The 14,948-nt window shown below is 41.4% G+C and overlaps 1 protein-coding gene across 3 annotated transcripts in view; it reads left to right on the forward strand.

The window, feature by feature from the left end:
• The window catches only part of Snd1 (staphylococcal nuclease and tudor domain containing 1), a 399,105-nt gene that overhangs the window by 170,861 nt on the left and 213,296 nt on the right, over positions 1 to 14,948 (forward strand). For all 3 annotated transcript variants that reach the window (NM_022694.2, XM_087659177.1, XM_087659178.1), the window contains 1 exon segment: positions 6,105 to 6,205. In NM_022694.2, coding sequence (NP_073185.2) covers positions 6,105 to 6,205 — 101 coding nt within the window.

Below are 14,948 nucleotides of genomic sequence, written 5' to 3' on the forward strand. Positions count from 1 at the left end.
TGGTTCACAGCATTCTGCTCCAATTATCTTCAGTAAATAAAATATCCAATAACTAGTACCTGTGAAATTAATCCTTAAAACGTTTAAATAAATACTAAATAGTGTATCTTTCTTTAAAATAAGCCCTACTTATCTCAAAATTGGGATGAATATGTATGAGGTACACATTCTTGTTTGCTATGACTCCTTAAGGAGAAAAGTGTATTTAATTGAGTCTGTCTGTCTAGTGATTTCAGAAGTCTAATGACTTAAGTCAACATGTGTCTTATTTATGCATATAAGTATAGGTGTGTTTGTTTATTTCATGCATAGTTACTTAATACTTACTCTGTGATAGGCACTGTTCTGAGAAAATCAGGACCTGTTTATCTAAAAATAAGTTCATGGAACTTACTCTGAGTCACGCCCTGTCCTGTTCCCTTATGCATACTAATGCTTTTCTTCCAAGCAGAGACAGGCAGACACAGCCACACCGAGTGGCTCTTCTAAGTTCACAGGGCTGCTCTGAGACGTCAGGAGCCAACCCTCTGAGTGCTCCCAGTTTGTGCCACGGCCTGTGCTCTCTCTTACCTGGCCTTGCATGCTCTCCGCTTTACTCACCTTTGTGTCTAGTCAGAGTGACTTGGATTTAGGCCCAGATGGTGCCACCTTCTGTGTGTCAGAGGGTCATAGAAGCTTTCTGTAACTACCCACAAATCATGCCATGAGAACAAACACATTACAGAACTTATTTCTAAAGGCAGAGTCTTGCAGCTTCCAGTGAATTTATGGTTCACTGTGTGGACTAATAGGTGGGATTATGTGGTAATTATACAAACCAGCTTCACATCACAGCTCTCTTTATATTAAAGGTAAACTTACATTATGGCCTGGAAATGTTATGAGTGTGCAGTTCTTCTGCTTCCCCATCTTTCATGCTTAGGGACGTCACATTTTCGCATTTAATTAGCACCTATCTAGTTCTTTGGCAATTTGATGTTTTCTAGTCACTACTTATGTGAAGAATGTCCGTGGATGCTCAGAGTGTGGTCCAACGTGATTTTATTATACTAACTGCTTTGGCTTTACAAGAGACAGAAATGTAGACTGAGTTTCTCCAAAGGTTTCCTGTAATTGCACTCAAAGAAGTTTCTGTAATGTAGTGGCCAATGATTGGTTAGATTGCTTTCTGTTCTTTCATAGCTTCGAGGAGCAAATTTTATGAGAAATACTATAATGTATAATTTTCCTTGTTTGTCTCTCATGGTAGTTACTTTTTTGTTAAGCTTTGGAGTTTCATCACAATTTTAAAATACTTTCCCTCCCTCAGGCTGCCATCACCCACAGGTGAAATCATTCTTCTTGGTATGTAACACCAGACTCGCCAACTTTTCAGGTTGCCTTTAAAACGCCCAACCTTCTCATTTCAAAGATGTCCTCCAGAATGTTATGCCTGAACATATTCCTGTTTACATACATTCATTCATGCAACAAATATTTACTATATGCTCAGCTGCAGGTTCTATGCCAAACCTTTGATTTAACGAAAGACATGTTCGTCTCTCCCCTCTCTGTGTCTCAGTTAATTGGTACAAGGATGTATAAATTACAAATATTTAAGAACTTGGGATATAATACACCATTTTTGGCTAGGTTTATCCTTTACAGTGTTACAGCTAAATGGTACTGTAACATTCCCAGTCTAGTGTTCCTTGTTTCCACACGAACATGTTGCACACATGTAAATCCAACACCTATGGATTTACATCTGTGATTGTTTTTCTTTCTGCTTTGCCTTTAGAGGGTAGGTCATTCACATTTTATCCTTTTGTTATCAAGAGCACCTTCCCTTAAACAGAAAGGGCCATCTTTGTATTAATCAGTTTCTTCTCTTTAACTTGGGCCACTTCATATGAACTTACCATAAACCGAGAATTTAGGTCACCCTTTATTCAGACAGACATTTCTAGCATTTCCCGTCATTTTAATTGAACCTGTTTGAACTTCAGCTGAAAGAGTGATTGGCAGGTCAGTGATGAATATCTGGAGATGAAAAACTCCAAGGCAGAGGAACAGATCTGAGAATCCACAGGAGAGGGACATAAATGCTAATTACACATTGACTTTAATTCCTGGTTTGTCATAGTAGCCCGAAGGTGTGTATCTTGGCTGTGGGCTATTCCCAGAGCCTCATTTGTATCTGAGATTTTCTTTAATAATGTCGCTGCCATGAAGAGCTCTTTAATCTCTGACTCATTTGCAATTCTCTTTCTCTTGACATAGGAAATAATTAATTGAAAGATGAATGTAGTTGTTATTTCTTTTGGTTATTGCAGATTAAAGTATGTGGGTGGGAGGTGTGTTCCCACGGATTCCCTTGGAAGGCAGTTCCCCTGGGCGCAGCACCTCAGGCTTGTCTCCTGGCCTGGAAGCGCAGGCATTCACTCTGGTTTTCTGTCATCATTACTCCTCTGCAACCGCAACCCCTGTGGACCTAGGGAGAATGCTCCGTACACTGTTTCTGTGCTTGTGGCTGCTCCCCTATGCCCATCCCCATCATGGCTTAGGAACAAGGTTGGCATTGGCAGCTACAAGGTAACTGAGACTCACTTCCTTTATCTTTTAATCAGTGGTGATTTTTGTTCTTTCCTATTGCTTGATTTTTTTTGGATGGGGCTTGAATTTGTTGGATGGGTTATTCAAAACTGAGGGATATGTCTACTTTGTCATTTCCATGTATTTAAAAAATTTGTTTATTCTTTGAAATATTCATACAGTGTATCCAGATCATATTATTCTCATCTCCCAGTTCCTCCTAGAGCCTTTGCCCACAACCTTACCTCTCCAGCTTCACCTCCTCTTTTCCTCTTAAATTTCATAAGCCCATGAACTCATTTTGCAGCCCACATGCTTCTGGGTATGGAACATCCACTGGATTATGAGTAACGTGCCAGAAGCCACACCATTTAGGAAAATGAACTCTCCCTTCCCCAGAAATCAGTTGAGGTGGGTCTGATGGACCTCTTTCTGTTCTGCTGGACTTTAGACCAGGCTGACTTTGTGCATGTCTTGAGCAGGCCGTCACAGCTGCTAAGAGCTGATGAGTGCAGCCACCCGTGCACATCCAGAAGACACTGCTTTACTCCTCCATGGCCCTGGCTCTTAAAATCTCCCTGGCCCCTCTTCTGTGATTGCCCCTGAGACTTGGGAAAAGGGTATGATAAAGATTTCTCATTTGTGGCTGAGTACCTCGCAATCATTTGTTCACATAATTTATGTAATTTGGTCAGTTGTAAGTTGTAGGAAACTTCTTGGGTGAGATTTGAGAGCTTCACAGTCTACGGCCCTGAGATAGCTTTTCTTCCATGTTTTGACTGCCTTTGGTATTTAGCTGACATTTTGACCACCTATGTGGTTTTTGCCATTGCTTCATACTCTTATTATTTTCCTAGCCTCTCACTTTTGCAGATATGTTGGGAGGCCTTTTCTGCAGAGTTCCAAGTGAGCTAGAGTACTTTTTAGTAACTGAGTCCCCCATGCCTGCTCTATGTGCGACCCTCCCATGCCTTGTCCTGACTTTGTTCTACATTAACTGAGTTTAGCACCAGGCATGGAAGCTTAAAACCCCTGAAGTATTTGTTGGTTAACCCCCATCTGTCCACATTCCTTGTATTTACATAATTTGAATGTGGACACCTGCTTTTAGGGGCCATCCTTATTACTAAAGATTTACCTTGTCTCAGCTCTTCTGTGCCTGGTCTCTGATATGGCTCCTGGGTTTTGTTTGGTAGGTTCCCCTCAAATTTAGAAGTATGATCAGGTTTGTAACTTGACAGTCAAAATTTTAAGATGTCTGTCTCTTTATGTAAATTTTTTGAAGTGTGTGTGTGTGTGTGTGTGTGTGTGTGTGTGTGTGTGTGTAAATTAGATAGAGGTCATCGTCAGATGTCTTCCTCAGTTGCTCTCCTTATTTTTGAAGCAGTTCTCTTATTGAATTTGGGCAAACCGACTGAACAGCAAGCCCCAGGGATCACCTTGTCTCTGCTGCCCAGTGCTGGGCTTACATGCATGTGCAATTGACCTCTTTCTCTTTTAAGTGGGTGTCAGAGACAGAACTCAAATCCTTGTGGTTGTGGGAAGCACTTTACCTCTTAGACATCTTCTGAGTCCTTCTTTGTTTTGTTTTTTAAAACATTTCTGAAGGGCAAAGTGAACATTTTGGAATGGTGCTGACCAGAAATGTGGCCGACCTTCATGCCTGTGTCTTTAGGTGGGTGCTTGGAGAAGGCATTCTGGACTCAGGAACGGCTTCATGCTGCTTGAGTCAGGGTTGTCTTTAGTGTAATAGATAAAGCTTGGCTACAGCCCAAACCAAGCATACAGATATGACCCTAATGGATCCCATGTAATTGGTAGTGACACAAATGGTTTATAGTAAACCATTTCATAAAGAATAGTACTGTTCAGTGTACCCACATTCATGTATTGTACAGTAGTCGGTTTATGCCTGCAGCTTTCTGTTTGTATGCATGTCCTTTGTTCATTGGAAACTTAAAGATTCTTCTGCTCTCTTCTGTCCTGGCATGCCCCGAATTCCCCCACAAACGTTCCTAACTCCATCTGTGTTGCTATTAGACCTAGTTAGCTGTGTCACTTTGATTTACACACTGTGAAATCAGATCCAAGCATCCTTGTGATTGCCATCTTGTTCTTCTTGATAGTTCTTCACTTGGTCCGGGGAGGTTAGGGCAGACTGAAATCACACGCAGTCTCTCTAAGGAGGCAAGTCATAGATTTGGACACAGATATTTGATGCAGAAACGGTCTAAGAAGTATTTTGCCATATTATCTGGTACTCGTTAAAGAACTCTACCACTCTCATCAATCAAGTGGAATTTCCTTGGAGCTTTCCTTGTTCAACCAATTGACTTCTTTGGGTTCTCAGTGCTTCTCTTAATTTCTTTCTTGTTTGTTTGTTTGTTTGTTTGTGTAGCCCTGACTGGCCTTGAACTAGAGAGATCTGCTCTGCCTCTTGGGCATTGGAATTAAAGGTGTGCGCTACACTGCCCAGCTTAATCTCTATTTAAATATAAACTATTCTTTGACAGTGGTTTTAGGTTTATACCAAAATTAAACAGAATATGTAGGCTTTCTATGCATTCTGTGCTCAAACCCCTGCCTATATACATACAGTGTCCCACACCAGAGAGAGAGAGGTTTCCTCAAATTGACAAACCGGGTTAGACAGTTGGGATCGTGCAGTTTGAGGTCTTTGCAGATGGGCTGTTTGCATTTAATAATAAGCATTTGTGGTTTTTCTGTGTCTTATCTATGGCATGGCACCCCATTTCTGTGCTGAAGAATGTCACCAGGATTTAGCAGCTTCTACTCCTCTCCAGACGGTTCTCATAACTCCTCTGATTATTGTCGGCTATGAACAGAGCTGCTGTTCGCTTCCCTGTATAGATTGCTTTGTGGACAAGTTTTCACCTCTCTAGTGAATTTTAAGGACCCCTACTTATGAATAAAATTTATGCTTAGTTGTTTAAGAAACTACTTTCTTCCAGTGTTTGATACCCACGTGTTTTACATTTCCAGCAGGTGTAAACGAGAAATCTTCTGTTCCGTACTCTTTTGAAGCCATTGTGTTTGATTCCTGATCTGGAATTTGTCTGTCCCATTAAGCATATAGTCTGGGGGGGGGGGGCAGTTTTGCGCTGCTGTAGATTGCATATAGAGTCTTGTACGTGGTGGCCACACATTTTATTAGTAAGCCCAATCCTCAGCTCATATTTCATTGCTTAAAACTGCCATTACCTAGTGACATTTGGAGTGGAACATCTATGCCAATGTTTTCTTGTCATCTGTATGTTTTCTTCGAGTTGTTTGAGTCCTCAGGCATTTCTTAATCAAATTGTCCATTTAAACTTCAAGAGCGTTTTTGTACCCTGGGTACTGTCCTTTGTCTAATGTCTTTTGCAGCTCTTTCTGCTGGGTGCTAGTTTGCTTTTTGTTGTTTTTAATCCTAGATCCACAAAGTTCACCTGAGTTGAGTGCTCATGTGCCATGGCTGCCAGTGAGCTGTGCTAGACTCCCAAACCTAACTCTCAATTACCTCTTTCCAGGTCAGTGTGACTGTGGACTACATTAGACCAGCCAGCCCAGCCACAGAAACAGTGCCTGCCTTTTCTGAGCGTACCTGTGCCACTGTCACCATTGGAGGAATGTGAGTGTTCCAACTGGCAGAGACTTGGATTTGGTTTTAAGTATCTGAATTCTCTGCTCAATCAGCCCCCACCTGCCCTTCTATCTTCCCTCCCCCTCCCCTCCCCCTCCTCTTCCCTTCCTACCTCTCCCCTCCCCCCCTTCTTCCCTCCTGTTTTGCTCTCTCTTGCACTTAACCCAGTGGATTATGATTATGTGCCTGTGTAGCACTATATTTCTAAAGTACTTTATAATCACTCATTAGCTAATCATATACTTTCATTATTGTTATTATTTAAGATTTATTGTACTCTGTGTGCTTGGCCCTATGAAGTACATTATTACTACTAATAATGCTATTTATTATCAAGCTGTTCCTAGGTACTATTCAAAACTAGTTAAGAACTTCTTCATGTTGTTTTAGAAAAGTGAATTTTAAATACTTCCTCCCATTAATATAAATTGGGGAAGAAAAAAGAAAGAGAGGTTAACTGGTCATTTCTTTGTATAGAGATATTGTGGTGGCTGTGCCCCACCTATATTCTAAGGTCTCTGGGTAGCCTGGCTGATGAGTGGAATCTTTCAGGGGAGGCATCTGACAGAGGAAGGAGGAAGCCTGCTGGGCTATGCTTTCACAATAAATATTAAAACAATCACTCAGTCCCCAGTAGCAACTCTAACTTTGCATAAAATATACCAGCATGGTCATTGTTTCCATCTCCTTAACAGTCTTAAGTGCTATTTGTTACCAAACTGGTATTTTTCTCTTCTTTTAAAGGGAGGCAAAGAATGGAGTTTTCAGCAGAACAGTCTTACTGAATGTGCAGTGAAGCTGGGTAGGAGAACTGCTTACAAGATATGGTGGTTCACTGTGGAGCTGCTAGAGCTCTCCTGTCAGGCAGGAGCCTCCTTCCCCTCATTGCTGCCTTTGCATTTGGAAAGGACTATTTTTAGACAGTTTCCACTCCTGTGTTTATTAACGTTGCTAATGTTCACACAGTGATTTCCTTTCTGTGGGACAATCTCAGTGTAGGTAATTGATGTCACTGCCTTCACACCAGCCCAGCTTTTATAAGGAGCCAGCTCTTCACAGGCCAGATAGCATCTTGAAATGTGGAAAACTATATGATAATTTAGTCATCGTTCTGTTCAGATAACTTACAATAGCTATTGTCAGTTTATCACCAATTCTTTAAAACCGACTGTATGGTTCTCCATTGGAAAGTGCTGGTGGTTTAATTCCCCTGTATTAAAGTTGTGACTAGAAGAAGCAGGACTTGCCTCGGTAGATTGCTGTTCCTGCTTCCTAATGACGGGGCAACCAGTTTTACGTCTGTGCAAACGTACATCTTTATTTTTGGCAGATGGCCTCCACCATCATTTAACACTTCATCAGAGTGGATTATCTCATACCACCAAAGTCGATTTAAAAATAACTTTACACTGTCTAAAATCAGATATTCCCGGACTGGCTTTTTGGGATTCTTAAATTTTTAGGATAATCCGCAACAGCCAACTTTAAAGTATTTCCATGTTATGATGAGTTGTGGCTATGCCCTGTGACTCAGACCTTCGGGTGCAAGTTTGATTTATCACTCCGCAAGCTGGGCAGGTTCTTATTTCTCCAGAAGTGGAGCGGCTCGGTGGAATGAGAGAGGGGCACTTCCCCAGCAGTTCTGTAATGGCTGTGCAGTTTACACCCCACCAGCAGTGCTGGAGAGGCCTCTTCCCCAGCACTTGGAGCCTTTGTATTTATATATTGATATTGTTCTGATCGTGACCCTTCTGACTCGCATTTGTCCCTTTGGCTTGCATTTTTTTTGTTTGTCTGATCACTAATAGTGGTAGGTATTTTTTAAAATGGTCCTTTGTATGCCTTCTTTTGAGAAATATTTATTCCAGTTATTTGCCTGTTTTGGTTCAGTCACCTGCTTTTGTCCATTCAGTTCTTTGAGTCTCTTGTATATCCTATATCTTCTATTATGTATCCTGTGTCTTAAGTACCCTTGGTGTATCTAGAAAGCAGAGACTTGATACAGTCTTGACTTAGAAGTTCCAGCATCATTGAAGCTATCATTCCCTAGACTGTCATCAGCCTGGCATTGGGGAATTTTCTCTCTTCTACTCTACCCATTGTCCCAGTAGCCATGGGATGGTAGTTCCAAGAACTTCATTGAACGATTTGTCAAGTCTATGTCTTTAGGCTTGCCAAGGGAAGGCCTTAGGCTAAGTCACCACTTGGATTGTTTCTATCTAAGCAGAGCTAGTAACTAAAAATTGTCCTCCTTTCCTTGTTCTAAAAGCTTGGTGGTAAAGGGAGGTTTTCCCTAGCAGGTAGACCTCTATACTTGCTTTCTGCATGGGAAGGAAGGGCTTTGTGTTCTCTTCATCTTGGTTTGTATTTGTTTTTCTCTTTTTACCCCTGAATTTTCTTTAGTTCAAAATAAACCTAAAATAATAATGTAGAAAATTGAGTTACTAGTAAAATTCAAGCATTTAGCTTATATTCAGAAATAATCTGTATTAAGAACTCTTTATCGGGTATAATGGTTAGATATTTAAAACCACTGTATAAAGAGAAAGATTTTACCTAAGCAAAGATTTTCCTGTATGTTTGTGTGGAGGTCAGAGGACACCTTGAAGGACTTTGCTTTTTTTACCATGTAAGTTCCAGGAATCAAACTTAACAGTACCTAGACCCATCAAGCCATCTCACTGGCTCCTATATTTAGTTCTTTAATACATGAGAAACATAGGTCACTTACTTGGTGTCCCAGTGAACAGCATGTCTGAAATGAGGATTCAAAAATACTAACAGCAGAACCTTAGACTTCTGAACCTCTTCTCCTTCAGCTGTGTGCCTCACCTATTTTCAGCCGTTTTCAGCTGCTCCTCTCTACTCAGCTTTTAAGGCATGTGAGTTTTCATAAACATTTCCTGTGCGTGTATATTTCACTGCTTCATGTGACATTTAAAGAAACGCATAATTAAAATACAAGCACAAGCATTAAAATCTTGACTTAGGAACAAAGCACGTAACTGAACAAATTCAGTGAGGTGTTCAGTTTTGGGAGAGTGGCCCTCTATCCCTCTCACAAGCACCTTTCCTGCATTTGCTGAGGTCACAGGTGGGTATGTTAAGGGAAGGGTTAAAGGTGTGTGGTGAGCATTTTCTTTCTGGAAGGCAGGCTTTGCCGTGGCTTGCCAGTGTATGGTGTGGAGTAAAGAAGAGAGAAATCCATCTAAATTACTCTGCAGACTTCCATGCCTACATGAAGCTTGCCCCACACTTCATGGCTCTCACTGGAGGAGCTCCTTTGAAGTCGATGATTCCAGGGGAACAAGAAAAAAAAAAAAAGGCAGATGAGATGGTGTCTTGCAAAGGGCTACTTCAAAGGGGACTTTTAGAGGTACTGCACATGCAAAATGTGTGCACTGTCTGTATTCTCAGTAGGGCTCAGTGGAACCCTTATGGTTTCCCTCTTGTTTATATGGGAGGGAGGTGACTCTTGGGCTCCCATGGGCCCTTGCTGGTGTCACCCAGGCTTCAGCTCCTCATGTCGTCTCCTCAAGGGAATCAATGCAAACAGGGCTCATCATTTCTCTAATAGATTAAATTTTGATTAACTTCACTGTGGAGTTGGCAAGAGCTGTTATCTGTTAATCAAAACAGTTTAAATAAAAAATAAAAAGACCAAACCCTGAGTCCTTTCTCATTCTCTTGCTCCCGGGTTGGGAATTAGCTGGTCTTTCTAGGCCTGGTTTGTGATGTGTAGCTGTCAAGATGGCGCTGCCTGTTAATTACTTCTTATTGTATTTAAGACACTTAAATAACTCTTCTTGTGATTTAGTCTTCTATGTAATTAGCTGCAGTGATTAAAATCTCATTCTTTCCTTCTTGCCAGTGCTTTCTTGAAAAGTGAGATTTTTCTGGGGTGACCTTTCTCTGTGCTGGACTTCCCAATTACTTTGAGCTCCAATTTGGCAAATCCATAAAACCTATTAACTCATAGCTCATATTTATGCATATCATACATTCAAAGAAAAGTATTATAAGACTATTTGTTCATCCTTATATTAAGACACCTAAAATTATAACACGAGTTCAGTTTCACACAAATTCACGTCTCCCCAACTTCATCCCTGAAAATCTGTCATACATAAAGATACATTCGTCAACCAAGCCATTTCCCCACTGTTTCTCAATTTATGGCATATGTTATAGTGGTAGGAAATGTTGGAGGGGCCCACGTTTTAGACAGGTAAGGAATGGCTGGTTCAAGGCATATGAAAAACAAACAGTGGGGAGACTCTGGCTGGCTCATCCCTTACAGGCTTGCTTTGTGAGAGAGATGGTTTGGGCTTCTGCAACATTTTTTTTCTCTGTGCCTCTGTGTGCCTCTGTATCCCTGCCTCAACCTTCTTGGCCCCTTCATTGCCTCTGCCTCTCATCTTGATACCAGTGTTGAGCATAGGGCCTTGCCATCTGAGGAGCTGTCTGTGTGTGTTTAGGGCTTCTGGGGTGACCTCTTTGCTCTGAGTACTCTCTAGTAGTGAATTTTTCAGATAGAGCTTCACTCTCCTGTAGTCACATGAGCCAAACTTCTAAACTCCCAAGGAAAAGGGCTGACTTCACTTCCGCTTTCCTCTGCTTTGATTTCTCAGGAGCACTGTTTGCAGCTGTCCCACTAAAGCACTGGGCTAAGTCCTGCTCCGCTCTGTAAGAGTAAACTTCTCCCCCTCCCTCTGAACCCCACCACCACAACCAAGTCACAGTAAGAATAAGTGTCATGTAGTCTCCAGAGTCCATAGCTTTGAAACCTTCCCTGTCCAATCTCCCCCTCAGTTCTACATCCTAATCAGAGCAGCACCATTTCTCTTTCAAACTACACTTGGAAGCAAAGTAGCCTCTTGAAGTTCTTTTTTCTGACTGAGCTCCAACCCTACTGTATTTAAAAGAGATGCTTAGATTGTTTTCTGGGAGGCTACTTGATTAATGCAATTTTCACTTTGTGTAATAGAAAGACTTCCATTGGCTTTTGTCTCTGTCTGTAAGTGGCTAACAATACTTGGGAAAATAGTTGACTCTATTCTCTGATAACTCAAGTATAGCAATCATTTGAAGAGACTTATCTCACAAGGCACCACATGATCATGACAGTTGAACAAATTCAGGACTGGAGTCTGGAAGACAGTGTTGAGTTTCAGACAAATCTGTCTCTTTTGTTCAAATATTTTGTGACTGTCTCTGAACAGCTCATGCTGCCACGTCTTGCTTTTTTAAAGCCCTTGGTTTCAGATTACTTGGTAGCCATTGCTGCTTTATGGAGCTTCAGGGGAACGTTTCATAGTGGCTCCTGTGGATGTACAGATTATATAGAGCTTTCTCTTCCCCTGTTTTTCTTCTTACAGTAGCAGTTGAGCAGACTGCCCGGCTGTGGAGGACTTGCGTACCTCCTGAGCTAACTTAGGACTCTCCCTTTCTTGGTTCAGGGCAGACCAGAGAGAGCCTGAGACACAATGAGGCTTTGCCTCAGATCAGTAAATTAATCCTCAGGGAAGGCTGTCTTGGAATATTGATAGACGTAGGCCCAACAAGGGAGGAGTTCCATGAGACTTGTGTGTTATTCTTTAATTCTATGTGCATTGTATTTTGCCTGCATGCATGTCTAGGCATCACTCATGAGCTTGGAGCCCATGGAGGCCAGAAGAGGGTATCATCTCCTGGAAGTAGTGTACAGATGTTATGAGCCAGTGCACCATTTAGGTGCCAGGAATTGAACCCAGCTCTTGTGGAAGAACAACCTTAACCACTGAGCCATTTTTTAACCCGTTGAAATTATTTTCAAGTATGTGGATGTGGGGGGGGGTGGTGGCACGGAATCTGCACTTGGACGTATAGATGTTGTGTGTTTAGGAGAGAGGCTGTTGGATCCCTTAGAGGTAGAGTTAGTGGGAGCTGCCAGACATGTTTGTCAGAACCCTAGCTCAGGTCCTTTGTAAGCTTGTAACTGCTAAGCCATCTCTCTAGCTGACCTTTTCTCTCCCCTCCCCTCCCCTCCCCTCCCCTCCCCTCCCCTCCCCTCCCCTCCCCTCCCCTCCCCTCCCCTCCCCTCCCCTCTTCCTTCTTTCGCTAGAAAAGAGAAAGAATAGTCCTCCATAGCCCAGGCTGATCTCAAACTTACCATGTAATGCAGGATGATCTCGAACTCTTACTCCTTTGCCTCAGCCTAAGTATAGGGTTTCAGACATACTCCCCCTGTTTTCCTCAAGTATATTAACTCACCGGGTAATATTTATGAGGAGCTTTTCTTCAAGAAACAGAAGTGTTATTTATTCGGGACATAAAAAGGTTAATTTTTATTCCAGTTTTGGTAGGTAGAGACCTTAAGAGACCTTATCTTACCACTTGGAAGTAGGGTGAATTATTATTGGAGAACTAATTCTCACAAGTATTAGCTAGGTCAGCAACTGACTGAAACATTCAGGAGCCACTCAGTGAAACCTGCCCGCTCTTTGTCCTGGTTCATTCAGGGTGGAAAAGCTCTGGGAATTCATTCAGTTAGCATTGTTCCTGCCAGGTTGCTGTAGGTGGGCTCTGGAGCCTCCGGAGCCACGTTGACAGGAGCATTTGGCTTGTGACGTTGTCTTATTTCTCATCACTGTTACACTGCTGTGCTCTGTTCTGAATATTAAGGAAAATGGCAAACTCAAGTTCCTTTTAAACACCTTTATTTTCTTCTGTGATCATAATATATAGCGTTTATTGTACTTCTCTTCTGTCAACCTAATTGTCTTCTGTAATTTGTCCATAAATGTATCCCTAAAGTTTACCTCTGCCTCCATAGTAGTTATACTATATAACCACATTGGACATTGGAATTCTATTAGAATTGTGGCAGAGCAGTCTGTGTACCGAGGTCTACCTGAAGTGTGCATGGTTTCTGCCCACCCTCCCTCTCTGTGCCCATGGTCACCTACTGCTTACCTCCTGGTTCACTCTGGCATTTCTTTTCATCTCACTGAAAAACCTTCTTTTTTTTTTTTTTTTTTTTTTTTTTTTTTTCATATGTTGAAAAGGAAACTATCTGAATTCCCACGTGTTTAGGACCATCTTCATATGGGCTGAACTCTTACTATTCTAGCTTCAAAATGACCAAATTGTAAAACAACTTGTGTGAACTTTGAAGTTTTGGAGTTTTTACAATATTTTTATTTAAGTTTGGTTTACTGAAATGCTTTTAAGTTGTTACCAGGTATATATTACTGCTGCATACTTACTGGACTGTTTAAAAGAGCAGCCATCTTTAAAAGTTTACTTTTGTTTTATTTGGTCTCGAGACAGGGCCCTGCTATGTAGCTTAAGGTGACCTTGAACTCAGTGCACTTCTTCCAGCTCCTGAGTGCTAGAAACGCTGTGTGCCCAGCACCACACATGGATTTTAGGAGACTTTGAAAACTGCTCTCTTGGGTTACTTTCTCCCTGTTGAACTCTCCCCTTTACTTCTGTAAACTGTGTTTGACCTTTTGCTGTCTTTGTCTGGAGACCTTCCTTCACATTCCCTGCAGCATTGGAAAACCGGCCTCAGCTACACCCCAGCCAGTCACACACAATTGACTTACTTTCACTTTTGTGCTTATTCATTACCGTGTTTGTTTATTCATTTAGTTACCCATTAGTTGATTCTTCATGTCTTTGTAGAGTGATTGTGTATTTATTATGTGCACTGTGTAAGGCATGATAACTACGTTGGTAAAACCAGAAAGATTTCCACTTCACAAAATTTACACACTATTCAGTTGATGGAGCTCACTTTATTTTGGTTGATTTATTTTAGCACTTTAATTTCTATTTGAATATACTATTATAGTACCATCTTTCCAGTTTATAAACACAGTTTTATTAACTCTGAGTACTGCTTAAAAGAATGAACACCTGTTCATCTATGACTGATTTGTTCTCTTCGTTCGTTTTGTTGATTTTCTTCTTGAGTCCCAAGTGTTCTGTGTACTTTGACATATACTTCTGGAGACAGGCTTGTTGAAGTAGGATGTCGTCAGACCATCTCAGAGAGGAAAGGGAGAGGTGAAAAGGCTATGTCAGAAGTGGTCTTCTTTACAAGGTACTCCCCGAATGTCAGGCCTGGAGCAGGAAATTTCCTGTTATCTGCAGTTGGGACAAACAGCTGCTAATTGATAATTTAGAGACTGGCTCTGCTGTCAAGTTGGAAGTCACATTCTTTTAAATGCTTTTCTCAAGGACTAAAAATGAAGGCTACCTTTCTCACCTTTTATGAAAGTTGTGGAGTAATGCAGGCTTACAAGTCTGGAGCTCTAAATTGAGGAATCTATAGTTTGAGCTTCTTTTCATCTAAGGTGTGAGAACTTTAGTGGATTCTAGTCTTCTGCATGGGTGACCTCTGTAGTAAGGTGGCAATGAAGGCAGAAAGTTTTATGTGAAAACAATGGACTGATGGGAAGTTGTGTCATTTTCTCTAGTTTGCTTAAAATGGTCTGTTTCCAAAACACCCATCTCTTCAAATCTCCTCTAGAAGGAGCAGGAGACAGGCAAACCTGCAGAATTTAAAGCACTCTGCTAGTAGACATTTCAATGTTTGATGCAATTTTATTAGTGTACTTTTAGTAAGTCCATGGTCTACAAAGATCCATGGCTTTAAGTGAAAATTTTGCAGCTCTTTCTCATGAGCCTTTTCATTTTTTAGGGTTTTCTGCAAACAACCTATGTTTTATGGATCATACATTCA

This window comes from Rattus norvegicus, chromosome 4, assembly GCF_021556685.1.
Source record: "Rattus norvegicus strain SHRSP/BbbUtx chromosome 4, alternate assembly SHRSP_T2T, whole genome shotgun sequence".
NCBI lineage: Eukaryota > Metazoa > Chordata > Mammalia > Rodentia > Muridae > Rattus > Rattus norvegicus.